A 15,118-nucleotide genomic window follows, 5' to 3' on the forward strand; every position below is an offset into this window, starting at 1 on the left:
GGTCGGCGCAAGTACACAGCCTTGTTTTACTCCGCTTCGGATGTCAAAGGGATCTGATTTTGAGCCATCAAAAACTACAGTGCCCTTCATTTCCTCATGAAAGGACCTGATGATATTAAGGAGTTGAAGTGGACATCCAATCTTGGGAAGTATTTTAAAAAGTCCATCCCTGCTAACCAAGTCAAAGGCCTTTGTGAGATCTATGAAGGCCACAAAGAGTGGCTGTTGTTGTTCCCTGCATTTCTCCTGCAACTGTCTGAGGGAAAATATCATGTCGGTGGTGGATCTATTAGTTCGAAAACCACACTGTGATTCTGGATACACTCTGTCTGCAAGCACCTGAAGTCTCTTCAGCACAACACGGGCCAGCAGCTTCCCTACAACGCTGAGAAGAGAGATACCACGGTAGTTATTGAAGTCGCCCCTGTCGCCTTTGTTCTTATACAATGTGACGATGTTTGCGTCCTTCATGTCCTGTGGTACTCCACCTTCTCTCCAGCAAAGACAAAAGAGTTCATACAGCTCAGTGGTGATGATCTCTTTACAGTACTTCAAAACTTCAACGGGGATGTTGTCCTTTCCAGGTGCCTTGCCAGAGGCAAGGGAATCCAAGGCCGCTTTTATTTCTGCTAAAGTTGGTTCACTGTCCAGCTCTTCCAAGAGAGGCAGGCACTCAATGTTATTTAGTGCCTCTTCCGTTACTACATTCTCTTTGGAATATAGCTCAGAGTAGTGCTGCACCCAGCGTTCCATCTGCTGTGCTCGGTCCTGGATGATCACGCCTGTAGTAGACTTCAAGGGAGCAGATTTCTTCTGTATTGGACCTAAAGCCTGCTTGATACCATCATACATTCCCTTGATGTTACCTGTGTCTGCTGCTATCTGTATCTGAGAGCAGAGCTGAAGCCAATAATCATTGGAACATCTCCTGGCAGTCTGTTGGACTTGGCTACGAGCAGCTCGAAGAGCCTGCAAGTTGTACTCACTAGGACAGGCTTTGTATGCTGCTAGAGCTCTCCTCTTATCCTCGATGGCTGGAATCAGCTCCTCCAAGTGGGCTTCGAACCAGTCAGCTGTCTTTTTGGTCTTCTTGCCAAATGTGGACAAGGCAGTATTATAAACAGCGTTCTTGAAGTGTTCCCATCGTTCAGGTGCACCAGTAAGAGGAGACAAGCAGAAGCACGCAGCACCACATGCTAATCATGAATGAAACCAGAATCTTCAGTCATTCTGGCTTATCATTGTGGGTGAACACAACCAGTGACTGGCCCCTGACAACCTAGTGAACGTCTAACCCAGACTCGGTTTAACACTTTTACACTGGTTGTCCAGTTTTGCTTTCTGCATGTCTACTGATTCTGGTCACATTACTCATGCATTCATGCAGTGCAGTGGTTAAGAATGTATGCTGGTAAATTTTCAATTTAAATCTAAGTACTGTATCATGATTTAACTAAAAGACCTGAGTCAAACCATATTTTTCTGAGCATTCACATAGGAAAATGACAACAGTATTGTAACAATTATTCAAAACTCATGAAAAGTACTCTTGAGTCCTTAGGAAAATCCAATATAAAGTCTATACACACGACTCTTTTTCTAAGACCTGGAGGAAACCTCAGATTAAAATTTTTATCTTCTTTTTTTCTTTGACCACACACAGTTCCCCAAGGGAGATAAGATTCATGTTTGACTAGATACAGGAGAGGAGGAAATTTTGGTTGCTACAGGGATGTTTTTTAAAATGCTACATTAGAATACAATACAAAACAAAAAATACAAAAACACAAACAGTATTTGTTGCAATCAAACAACTCAACCAGCATATGACCCCAGGTCTACATTTAACTATGCCTTGGCCTGAAAACAATGTTATGCTGCATGGATGACTGCCGGCTTCCACTGTATTTACATCCCACATTTTCCCCTCATTATGAAATGCAAAACAGTATACCAAAAGGGAAAAAAAGCAGTTGCTTTCCTAGGTCATCTGCTTTCAGGCACAGACCAAGCCTCAGTCTTCCAAAGCAATTGTATCATATGCCTTCATCTCATACTGTGGGAAACGAGCTAATTAATTTCAGTTGGAGGTACAGAAAAATCTACAACAGACATGAAGTCAATAATTAAAATACACTCTGCTCACTCATCCACACACATTATGTGTGGATGAAAATGTAAGCAATTTAAAAAAAAACTAGTGCTCTTCAAGATAATAACCACTGTTTGAATTGTACTGTTACCTCAATAAAAAGGACGATACTCAGCAGGAAGCAGAATCCTTACTTTCTTTCACACTCTGTATGTTTCCAAATACAAGTCCAATAAATCTTGAATATTTAAAGACTCAGCTGTAGTTCTGCCATCTTATATGATCCTTATATGATATTCTTAAAGCTGATCAACGTGTCTGAGTTTCTCAGTCATACTCATAATCTCTAAGGACTCAATTAATTGAAAGCAACCAAAGCTTTGTAGCTTTAAACTTGAAAGGAAACAGAGAGGCTTATTAATCTATTTTTAAATATTATCTGTTCATGTGTTGAGAAGCTCTTCCATGCAGCACAGGAGTCAACTAGCATCACCAAGGCAGCTCACAACCTAAGGCAACCTTGTAAACTCAACCAAAGTAATTTTACTGTTAGACAGTGAGGTTATTACAGGTGCAAATAAATAAGCCAGCAAGAAAACTCAATACACAGAAGCTAACAACAACAATGCCTGCAAGATTCATTTCTTCTTAAAAGGTCTTGCCCACTAACAAGGCATACAAAGAAAGTATTAAATGGTATCCTTTACAAAAAAAATTTACCATATTTTTCCATGTATAAAATGCTACTTTTTCCTAAAATCATTACACTAAAAATTGAGAGGTGTCTTTTGCATGGAAGTAAGCTGAGATAACTGAGGAGAGAACAAAATGGTACGTACCTTGCCTCTATAAACAAGTTCCTTCAGTCACGAGGCTTAGTTTGCTACAGTCAGGAGACTTAGCTTCCTCCAGTCATGAGCCTTATGGAATTGACATCAGCTGATGCTGTACAAACCAATTGGAACACACCTGCTTGGAAGTGGAGCCTGTAGGCTCAGATTCAACAGGGACTCCCACAAGGGCCAGGGAGCATTGCACAAAAAAGACCAGTTAACGACACCCATCAATCACAGTGACAGATAATCTCTCCCCCCTTTATCACAACAAAAACATGCTGACCACCCTATCTCCTGAAAAAAGACAAAAGCTGTTCCCACAGCTATAAATACTCAACTATCCAACAAACAGCAACAGAGCATGGACAGTTCCCACTCCAGTCCTCTGAAGACACCGGCCACAGAGACTGGTGAAACGTCAGGAAGAACAACAGAACACGGCCAAAGAGCCCGAAAAACCCACAACAACCAAGGGACTCCCAATGTCCGAGCGTTCTGAGCCCAGAGGCTGAATACTCAAAGCTAAGTTTTCTTAATTTTGGGGTTAGAAAAGTGTGTGTGGGGTGTCTTATAAATGGGGTCTCTGTGTTATAAATGGGAAAATATGGTAAGTTTTTTGTGAAGTATTTCAGGCTCAGATCACCATTTCACATCATTGTCACTCCTTTCAGTTCTCCATTTAGCCCCAGTAACAGTCAGCAGAATTAAAATGCTTATATCATGCTTGTCAATCCAAACGGATCCTCAGCATATGTTCACCATTCGTTGGCCTGAGGTTTTCCTCTCCATTTGCATGTCCCCTTCATTCTATTTGTTTGGGAAGACATTACAAAGGAAAGTCATGCACCAAATCACAGCCAGATAAACACATTCATTCCCCACTGGTATCTATGATCTTTTATTGGATCCTTGGATAGTTCCTCAGTACAAACTAGAAAATGACCTATCCAGAGAACATGATGGATCATTATTTTTCAGATCTGCATCTTCTTTTTCCATTTGCATTCTTCCCATTGTGTAGTTCAGTGCTTCCCAACTTTTTTTGCGTTATTAATCTCTGGCAACTCCTGCGACATCGCTGGGACCAGTTGCATTCGCTCTTGCCTTTCCATTGGACTATTTCAGTGATGTGGAGAGGGGGGATTTGCTGGGTAACAGCCTATCCTCCATATTATTTTACCCAGGCTTCATGCTCTGGAGAGGACACTCCAGCTTCACATACAGCTTCAAAGTCCTCTGTACAGAGCACATTACTATAGTCTTTCAAGACTAAAGTATGTCTATGATGATGAAGCCCTTTTATAGCAGCCAAGAAACTTGTGACTCCCCCCTACATATTTTAATGGGTTACAGTCATTCCTTTTAAGAAAGGAGAGACTTCTTTCTCACCCAAAGGACCTGTTTCTCATACATACACATACACGCTAACTTTAATATACCATTCTGAAAGGTCAAGGAAGAAATTATTTAACAAGGACTACAATGACCTGCGGCACCCTCTCCCCCAAAAAACTTTATGACCCCCCCCAAGGGTCATAACCCCTAGGCTGGGAAACACTGGTGAAGTTGCACCATTAGAGAACCTGGACCAGGCAGATATTGCAATGGGGCTTAAACTGCAATTCATTGCATACTTCATTATTTCAGAGTAAATCCCCTTGAACTCAGTGTGACTCATTTATGAGTAAATATGCACAGAATTGGTTTGCATGAGAGTGATTTGTAAATATATCATTGCCACAAAAGTGTTTATCATTTTAATCATTCCTACTAAAACAGCTTCAAACAGCATAGAAAAGTTTGTGAACTGGGAATATTGTCTGTCTGTCTGTCTGTCTGTCTGTCTAGCTATCAAATGAATAAATACCAGAAGGATTACTGAAAATGCTTAAAGGAAACTCTGTGAATATGTGAAGGATACTGTATTGGTGCCTGATCATAATCCCTAATTAAACTGTTGAAAATTGCATATATATATGATTATTCCAAATGATGTCCATGATACTACCACCTGTAAGGAATTCAGATGGTTTTACTGGCCATTCTTACATGCTGACAAAATGCTACTATTGACCTGCTTTTAATGTGTCCACTGTATCCCTGTGCAATTCAAACTACTTAAAGCTAAAGCAAAAGATAGAACGATCTATCAGAACATCCAATGCCTTGAATGCATGCCATCAAATCAATTCTGTCTTGTCGTGACCCTTCCCACAGTCTTCACCCCTCCTTCGGGGTGAAGATACTTAAAATCAGAATTTTAAAAAAATGAAGAAAATGTTGACAATGAACTAAAAGATGACATTAGGCCCACAGTTAAGAGTTCATGGAAAATATCTTCCCAATTAATGTCTTTGTAATCAGCTGCAAGTCTTTGTTGAGAGGCTTTAGGTCACAGCTGTACAAAAGGTTTTACTCAGAGAAAAGATACTTTCATGCATTTGTTTTCTGAAGTCAGACAGAGTAGTTCTACCCAATGTCTCCTTATAAAAGTAAAAAAAAATCAATACTAGTTTTAGCTAGTAATTATCCAATTACTTTGACTTACCACCTAGACAAGACAGATATTTTGCCATAGACCACTGGAGGCAAGAAATCATGAATCAGTTATGCAGTATAAACTTGCTAAACATCACATACACCTGACTACAGTCATGTATAATTCAGAACACACTAGATATGTTACAGGGGACCATTAAAGATTATCAGGTCACAGTAGTCAGTCAAACTAGATGGACTTTTTAGCTTCTTTTATCATCTTAACATAATTCTGAATCTCCGACCTCTCCGTATATAGCACCCAAGTTGGAACCAATGGAGATTACAATTTTTTATTTCAAAGTTTTCCAAACACATTTGGTGACATTAATTAAAATGTTATCTACAGTCACGTGAAAAAGATTGATGGGCAGCAGCAATTGCTTCTCTACGATCACTGCTGATGTTTCTCTTCTTTGGCATTGTGTTGACACACAACTGAATGCTGCAGACCAGAAAACATTTAAAACTTAAACTTTTATAGAGGTGGGCACACTTGATGATGATAGTTACTCAAGGGCATGTTGTTAGCAGCACCTGGCAACTACTTAGCCTCTTAATTCCTATGGAAGCAGTAAGGGTATACTTACTTTTACCCAGTTGGCTTCTCCATTTTGGCTTTATTTTCATAAAATAAATCATGACATAGTGTAATATATCATGTGTTGCTGTTCATCTGAGGTTGTATTTAGCTAATTTTCAGACCTGTTAAGGACCTATTAATTTGTACTATGTCCTGATACGTGAAACCACAGAATTCAAAGAGGGTGTACAGTGGTGCCCCGCATAACGGGCGCCCCGTTTAATGATGAATCCGCATACCGATGTTTTTTTGTGATCGTTTTTGCGATTGCATTGCGATGTTTTAAATGACAAAACATCGCTTTGCGATGATCGGTAAGCTGTTTCGCTTACCGATTTTCGCATAGCGATGTTTTCCTAACAGCTGATCGGCGGTTCCAAAATGGCCACCGGGTAAAAAAAATGGCCGCCCGCAGTGTTTTCGCACCCATTCCTCGCTTACCGGGCAGCGGAAAATGGCGGCTGTATGGAGGATTTTTGCAGAACAGTGAGTTTTTTGCCCATAGGAACGCATTAAACATGTTTTGATGCATTCATATGGGCTTTTTTGTTCCGCATAGCGACGAATCTGTATAGCTACGATTTTTCCAGAACGGATTATCGTCGCTATGCGGGGCACCACTGTACTTTCTTTTTCACATGACTGTGTGAAAAGGTGCTTGGCTGAAATACAAGTAAGCTAAAACTGGCAATGATTTTTTTAAAAACGAAATATTCTAGTGCTGGTATAAAAGCTCAGGTAAACCTATGATGTGAGAGATCCTGGTGCCAAAGTATTCCATGGATTGCCATTATATTTTGCTGTACTGTACGTATTTTTTTCATTGTAAATGCATTTTCTAATGCTAAATCTTCTTGAAATGCAGTGCTGAGGTATTTTTAAACCACCTGTGTTTATACAGGTAAGCATAAACGCCTTGAACTCAGCTGGCTAGGAAAAACTTGATTCTCTAGCACTAAGAAATACTTGAATTCAGATGATATAAGATACCCTTAAAACCCCATGCATAATGTGCTCTTTGAACATTTCTCTGATGTTCCAGATTCCTAGCATGCTCATTAATCAACTTGTAATTTTAACAACAAACTACATGAACATGATAGCAACTCTAGAATGCAAATGTTGTCCTCTTTTACAATACAAGATAGCTTAAGGGAGGTAAAAGTTTCATGGCAGCTTCCTTTGAAGAACGCAACAACACTGGCTATTTACCCTTCAGTTTGTATTGGATGCAGAATGGGTAAAACAGAAGTAAAAACTGAGGACTACATGATATAAAGACAAGAGTAAGGAAGCTCCATGTCTTCCACTGGGAATCTTTTCTTTTTTTTTCAGCCTGCAGAATAATTTATTTTGCTGCAAAATCATTTTTCTCTGCTTTCTGGCACATGTGATCACTACATATTCATATCAATTTTGATACCATTTTAACTACCAAAGTTCCATCCTAAGAAATTGCAGGATTTGTAGTTTGGTGGGTACTTGGATATCTCTGTTGTTCTTCAAGGAAGTACACAACCTCTTTGTAGTAGAGACTTCTAAAGACTCTGTAAAATTACATATCCAAGGTTTCCTTAGGATGGAGTCATGACTGTTAAAGTGGTATCCAAATGCTGTCACTGCACAGATATATATTAACAGAAATCAGTCTACCTCCATTCAACCATGGGCTGTAGTTTGGCACAAAGGCACTCACTCCTTCCAATAAAGACCTTAAACACACAATGCTCTGACTTGGTATAAGGCAAGATCATATGCTTCCTCTCGCCAGCTTCCAACAAGAAATGCTACAGTTCTTGCAGTTCTGAGTAGAAATTCACTCTATGTAAGGGCCACATCTGGACTGAGTTTTAGAAGAGATAGTCATGTAAGTCTGTGCTTGCATATTAGGCAAAACAGAATAAAAATGTTAAAAAGACAAAAATGTTGTATCACCTTAAAGACTAACTGCTATATTTTAATATGAGCTTCTGTGGACAAGTCCACATCTTCACACTTAAGAGTGGGACTGTATGGCAAATATTTATACATTTGGACTGAGGCGACTGAAAGATTAGAGGACAAATTCACCTCTGTGATCTGTCCTACTTTACAGATACAGATTTAGCAAGGCTATGGTGTAACAATAGTGAGGGTCCATATAGACATGATTCCTGGTAGCACTGTTTCCCCCAGAGTTCACCTGCATGCTCCACAACTACCTCATTACATGTCATTCTCTAGACAGAGGGCTACACACGACTATACCCAGAATTTCTAGGACATTAAAATGTTTGACATTCTGGTAAAAGAAATATCAAATGAACATGTTTGCAAACTCAGTTGCATACTGAAATCCCATGTGGCCATGGGTGGCATTTTACTTACCCTATTGAGGTTGTTGTTCTTCAAAATAATTGCTACAAGTCTTTTCACAAAGTCTTCTAGCTTCTTGATACACCTTCCCAGAATCAGACAAGACAAATCGGCATCACTTAATAACCTGGTTATGACACAAACTGCCTGAGTCACAACATCTGAAAAGGGGAGTTCAGGAAGGCTATATAAAGTGACTAGGCCATCGATCAACCGAGAAAAGGAATCAAATATGATGGAGCCATCCTTCCCAAGTTTTTTCATGTCTGTTCTCAGACCTCCAGCCTCTGTCAGTTTTCTCAGTTCAATGAAATATTGTAGGAACTGTATATGGGAAAGCAAAGACTTACTGCTCTGTGCAGAGACAAAAGTCAATATTGGAAGGGTATTTGAGGAAGCATCAGACACAGAATTGACGGAGTTGTGCTCCCTGTAGTTGAGACTAGGGCAAGTTTTTAATGTATCAGCCACATGGTCACTTGAGGTATCACATCCAGAGTCTTCAAAATGATCTGAGCAATCTTCTGTATTAGAAGGCAGCACAGCCTCACCTAAACCACCTGAAGTCCCTGAAACACAAAGAAAATCAATGAGGCAATGCACTGCAGTGAACAAAGTGTGGGACCTCTAGCTGGGTGACTAGGGTCCAGATCATCACTAGCCATGAATCTCACTTGAGCATGTGAGGTCTTTATGAAGTTGAAAGAGAAGAGGGTGTGTAGAAAATGCACTCAATCCAAAGGGCAGATTCCCCCATTGGCTAGTTTTCCAGGGACAGCATAAAATGGCTTTGCTTTTTTCTTCCAAGCCAGACTGTTGCAGAAGGGAAAGGAGGAAAGGGAAAGTGACAGGCTGATGGGGGAGGATCAGTGATTCTTTAAGGGAGGGGGAACAGGAACACAAGTGGACAGAACAAGTAAGATGAGGAGGCAGCAAGCACTGACTTTTCTAAAGGACGTTCTGTCAAACTGAATGGGTACCAGAATGGCCCAAGCTGAACTGAGCTGTTCTTTAAATCACTAAAATTTGTCCAAACTACATCTCTGTGGTAGGTGCCATATCAGCTGATCACCTACAATAAGGTGTGGATGAGTTTCTCATTGCTTCTGTTTTACTCATTCAGAGATAAACTAAGCTATTTCCACCTTTACATATTCCAGTCCAAATAAAATCAATCATTCACTCAATCAATTTACATACAGTACATACATACATACATATCCCGCCCAACTAGTAGCTAGGCTTCTACTCCGGACATCTAACAGGACACACAGTTATAAACAATGATAAAAATAGCATAGTGAAAAAAGGGGTTCCTGACATAGACAGTTACAGAAACCGCAAAAGAAAAAAAAAAAGGAAAATTAATGGCAGGCTGGTGGAAGAAGGGATACATAAAATTAATTGATTAGGAGCAAGCTATTGAAAGGCTTGGGAAAACAACTTCTTCAGTCTTGAGCCGCTTCCTAAAACCAGGAGGGATGGGGCCAATTGCACCCACACTACCTCTAGCCTGGAAGATTGTGGCAGACAATAGTTGTAGGAAAGTGGAGCTGCCGTTTGCATCTCTAGTTCATGGATGCTGAGCTGCAGATCCTTGTCTTCAAAAAACACATAGCAGGGTTAGGTCAGGGGAATCCCAGAAAATTACACACACAAAGCAGCAAGTTATAGAGAACAGGCAGCATGTGCTCATCTATTCTCTTGTGTTCTGCTGATAGGAATGGATGTTGCTAATCTGGTACAAAGTCCCTTGATCAAACTGAGAAACACAAGGCAGGTTTAAACCATTCTGCAGCCAATAAATTAGTATAATCAATTCCAATTTAAGATTAATGGCAGGTCATGTTGCAGAACTTAAGCAAGAACAGATTCTGCAATATTCTCAAAAGGAGGCAAGTCAGTTCCACCCCCAAAACTGAGAAATGGTTTGATTTATTTCCAAGCCCAGCGAAACTAAGAGGAAACCACTGGTCCAGTTGAACCATATTGCTTCTTGGTGCCCACTTCCAGGTAAGTCATACCATTGCTGAAGAATTGGATGTGGAAGACTTTCTCAAGGCATCAGTTCTGCCATCGTCACTTGCCAAAGTGCAAAATGATCCTTTCTGATGCTTCCAGGGCAACATCCAGTGTTGCCAAGTGTCCAAAGGGATTCATGTGTATATATGTGCTCACATTTGTCTATGCATACAGTGGTGCCCTGCTTAACGATTACCTCATTAAACGACAAATCCACTTGACGATGGTTTTTTTTGCAATCGCTATTGCAAAATGATGTTTCTATGGGCTTTTTTCGTTTGACGACGATCAGTTCCTTGCTTTGGGAACCGACTGTTCACTTAATGATGATTTTAGAACAGCTGATCGGTGGGTCGCAAAATGGCCACCCGCTGTGCAAAATGGCCACCCGCTGTTTTCAGCACTGATTGCTCGCTTTACAGGCACTGGAAAATGGCCGCCCTATGCAGGATCTTCGCTGGACAATGAGGTATTTCACCCATTAGAACACATTAACCAGTTTCTAATGCATTCTAATGGGTTTTTTAATTTCGCTTGACGACGATTTCGCTTAACAGTGATCTGAACAGAATGGATTATTGTCGTCAAGCGAGGCACCACTGTACATGCATGGCCTCTTGCTTTTTCTCTCACATACAAACATGCATACATATTTAATTCTTCAAACAAACAAACAAAACAAAACCTTCTGGTTTATAAATATGGGATATTTTGCTTCTGTAACCACAATTCAGAACACCAGGACACAGCCCAAGATTGCTACACAATATCACACTCACCTTGCAAACAGGAAAAAGAATGTCAAGCTTTATAGAGGGCAGTGTGAATGTTGACAATACTAATGGCAGCAGTCAAGATGGTCTGCAGGACATCCTCTTATGCTTACTATCATTCACAAAGTTACACTAAACAAGGAAAAATCCCAGAAACTCCTTTTCTCACCAGTTAACCACTTCTCATCCAAACACAAAACAATTATCATGGCTGGTTTTTGATAAGTGTGCATGGCAATGAGCACAAGAGTATATGCTGTAGACCAGTGGTCCCCAACCTTGTCTGAGTCGCAGAGGGGTAGAATGGGCCCCCGTGCTCATGGGTGGGAGGGCCGCACTTGTAGAGCATGCTCACAGAGGGGCGGAGCGCATTCGCATGTATGCGCAAAGGGGCAGAGTGTGCTAATGTGCATGCACGACGGATGTGCTCGCAGAGGTAATGGGCGCACTTGTGGGTGGGAGGGGATGCATTTGCGGAACATGTTTATGCACATGCACAAAGGACCAGAGTGCGCTCATGGAGGGGCGAGCATGCTCACGCACAGTGGGGCGTGCTTGCAGAGGTGAGGGGCACACTCATGGGTGGGAGGGGCACCCATGTGTGCAAGTAGTGGGCCATGCGTGCAGGTGGGGTGGGTGGGAGGAGTGCATGGGGGGGCAGGAGATCTGTCTCTGTGGCCCGGTCCTGCACCGGACCATAGACCAAGAGTTGGGGACCTCTGCTGTAGATCATCTTGACTAGAGATACATGGCAAAATGTTCCCCTTTTTGGAGGACTGCCAATCCACTACTTTCCCTAAAGCAAGCATGGCTGTGATTTTTTTTTTTTACTTTTTTAAAAAGTGTCTTTTGATTATTTCTATAACCTTTTATTGCCCTTCAAACATGTCTCCCTCTGGGCCATGAAGTTACAACAATGTATCTACTTTGCAATGCTCTTGCTGGTAAGCCTATTCTATATATACTTGGTTTATAACAAAGTCATTGCTTAACCCTTTTTTTGTAGGGCCAGTATTTCAGCCCCTGCATCTTGGATTATTTGCAAATAATAATAGTAATTAAAAAAAGAAACTGGTGGGGTTGACCCTTCTCTTTCAAGACAGTCAGGGGGGACTTTTCAATTTACAGTATATGAGTTTTTGACCATAATAAAGTTAATGGGGAAAATTTTTTAAGGTCACTTCTTTCTGCATGGGAAGGGGGGGGGGTTAAAATAGTGTTACTTTTAAAAAACAGTAAGTTGAAAACTTTCCCCCAGATTTGGCACAGAGCAGCAACAGACTGTCTGCTATATCTGCACCAAATCTGGTGCTAATCCAAAGTCCAGTTTCAAAATTAAATATTTTTTGTTTGGGCTGCCACCATTTTTAGAATTGACTTGTAGGAAGTTGATTTGCTCTGCTGCAAACTCTTGTGCAGTGTGATAATATAAAATTTGTAATTGTAATCTCATCCCATTCCAGTGATTACACGCAAGAATGCTAAGATGTGGGAGGACAGCTGCCCACTGAGAAATGGGAGCTAAAGTGCCCATCCCTGCCTTTACTCTGATGACAGTGCCACCATCTGCAGCAACGGGGGAGGGTGGGGCCCTTCTGGGAGGCAGGAGGCTTCAGTCTTGTCCTGTCCTGACATTTAGCCATGAAGTCCACAAGAGGAGCCTGAGCGCTACATATCACATGTTATGTGTTTCTGTTGTACTGGATAAATTCTCCTGCCCTAGAGATAAAGAAGGAACGCTATTTCAAAAGATGGCTAAGGGGAATCTGGAAACAGATGTTCTTTCTTTCTGTGCTGATCCAGCATGGAACAAATTGTTAGTTTTTTATAATTAGTTCTAAGCCTCTAATTATAAAAAAGCATTATACAATACAGTATAAAATAGTCTATTTGTAATAATATCATGAACACACAAGGTAGGATACTACGTTTAGGTAATGGGGGATGAACAAAATAGAAATTCATAGATAAAGGCCCTCTCAATCTTAAAGCTGAGGGGGGAAAAACCCAAGGCTTTCCAGAATCTTAGGAGAAGGAAGTACTGAAGGCAAAGATGTAAGAAAAGGATAGTCTCTCTTTGCTTTGATCTAGCTGAATTAATAACTAAAAAGTCATTCCAAACTAAAATGAGTTCTCAGGAAATACAGTCCAATGTATGAAAAGAAAGGTGGCAGAACACTCTGAATATCACCAGATTGCACTTCAAATGAGATGTGATTTTATGGGCTGTGTATCTCACTAACTCATTAGTTTCAGAAACACCTCAGAACTGATGCAACTGACTACCAAAGAAAAGAGCCTCTGAAAATATTATGTGCTGTAATTTAAACTCTACCTACACATTTTCCTTACTTCAGTGGAACAGTGCAAAGTAATAGTTTGATGTCTGAAAGGAAGACTCTGATTAACCCAATCAAATGAATTCTGTGGAATTCTGGGAGGAAACGCTGCTCTTCTCCCTTTTAACTAATGGAATAGATGCCGAAGAGAGGGAAGAAAGGTTATATATCTTACCCTAAATGCAGACTGAGGGTTAAACTAGACAATGGGTATAGTTCTTAAAGGACTGAAACATTTCTCTTTGTCCCAGCCTGTATTTTTTCAACTTCCATATCTTGCACTCAAGAATGCTTTCTTTTGTGACCTGACACTAGAAAGTAAACACTGGTTTAATTGCACCTCTGGTTGCTGAGGTCCAGCTATGATAGATAAAATGGTCATGAGATAAAACCCCTTTAACATTTAATCTGACTCTGAGCCTGGAGAGCTTGTGCAATGGAAGAGAAGGCAGTGACAGAATAATTCAGGCATCTCATCCCACAGGATTTCATGAGAGTGCAAAGACTTACCAGTAATCTAAAAGGGAAATGGTAAGGGAGGTGCAGTACATAAGTCGTTGAAATTGATGGATAATGAACATGAATTAATATGAACAAAAGGTGTTAGAATTTGTTAGTTAAAAAACACACACATTATCTAAAGTGTGTTTCACATCAAGAATTGATAACTCACTATTTTCTACAGAGAATCCTGAAGAAACTTCCTTCAAAAGGAGCTGCCGTCTTAAATGAAGAACTTCTGCTTCTAAAGTTTCAACTCGCAATTTCCATTTGGAATTCTGTCCAGATACCGCTTTGGCCAGCTGCTCTGCATATTCTTTGCTGCTTTTATCTGGCGGCTTTGAACGGATAATGGCTATCGCCAGCGCCACCTGTGAGGTTTTCAAGTACCATGTCACATCTTCTTTGTGTTCTATGTCTGCCAGAACACAAAAGCAATAAAAGCTATATTAGAGTTCTTCTCCCTAAATAAATAAATAAATAAATAAATAAAAATAAAAATAAAAATAAAACAAAAATAAAAACAACAACAACAACAACAACAACAACAACAACAACAACAACAACAATAATAATAATAATAATAATAATAATAATAATAATAATAATAATAATAATAATGTTATACTTTAGTTACATAAAATAAATATTTTTGAAGGAGATCAGGTTTCATAGGCCTGCTGAGGCCTCATATCGATCAAAGGATAGAGCCAACCACAGTAAAAATAATTAAGTATTTACAAATACCACCAAAAGCATGTAGTTTTGACTGTTTGAAAACAACAGCATGAATCAAAAGGCTCACTATATAACAGGTTCACTATAAAGGGACCCTATATCAATATATGCTACAGGAAGCATGAAAATTTTAGAGAGTCAAAGAAAATATTCCAAAATTGGTGGTAAATACTTTCATGGGGTATGTATGACATGAGATAGTAAGGAAGCCCCTCCCTACAGCCTGAGGATCATTCCTGTGGAAGTATCATGTGGAAGAGGAAATGCCCAGCTTTCACATTATGCTCCCATGTCATTTAAGGTACTGGTTCTACCTTGGGTTACTCAGGAGTTTTGGACTG

At 40.2% G+C, this 15,118-nt stretch overlaps 1 protein-coding gene across 4 annotated transcripts in view; it reads right to left on the reverse strand.

The window, feature by feature from the left end:
* Positions 1-15,118, reverse strand: part of MEI4 (meiotic double-stranded break formation protein 4) — a 108,411-nt gene that overhangs the window by 77,958 nt on the left and 15,335 nt on the right. For 3 of the 4 annotated variants that reach the window (XM_020806167.3, XM_072999411.2, XM_020806166.3), the window contains exons 2-3: positions 14,212-14,457; positions 8,417-8,973 (exon numbers count right to left, since the gene is read on the reverse strand). In XM_020806167.3, coding sequence (XP_020661826.3) covers positions 8,417-8,973; positions 14,212-14,457 — 803 coding nt within the window. The remainder of the gene's footprint in view (positions 1-8,416; positions 8,974-14,211; positions 14,458-15,118) is intronic. The other variant, XM_072999397.2, reaches the window with a different exon arrangement.

Source organism: Pogona vitticeps, chromosome 1 (genome assembly GCF_051106095.1).
Source record: "Pogona vitticeps strain Pit_001003342236 chromosome 1, PviZW2.1, whole genome shotgun sequence".
In the NCBI taxonomy this organism is placed as follows: domain Eukaryota; kingdom Metazoa; phylum Chordata; class Lepidosauria; order Squamata; family Agamidae; genus Pogona; species Pogona vitticeps.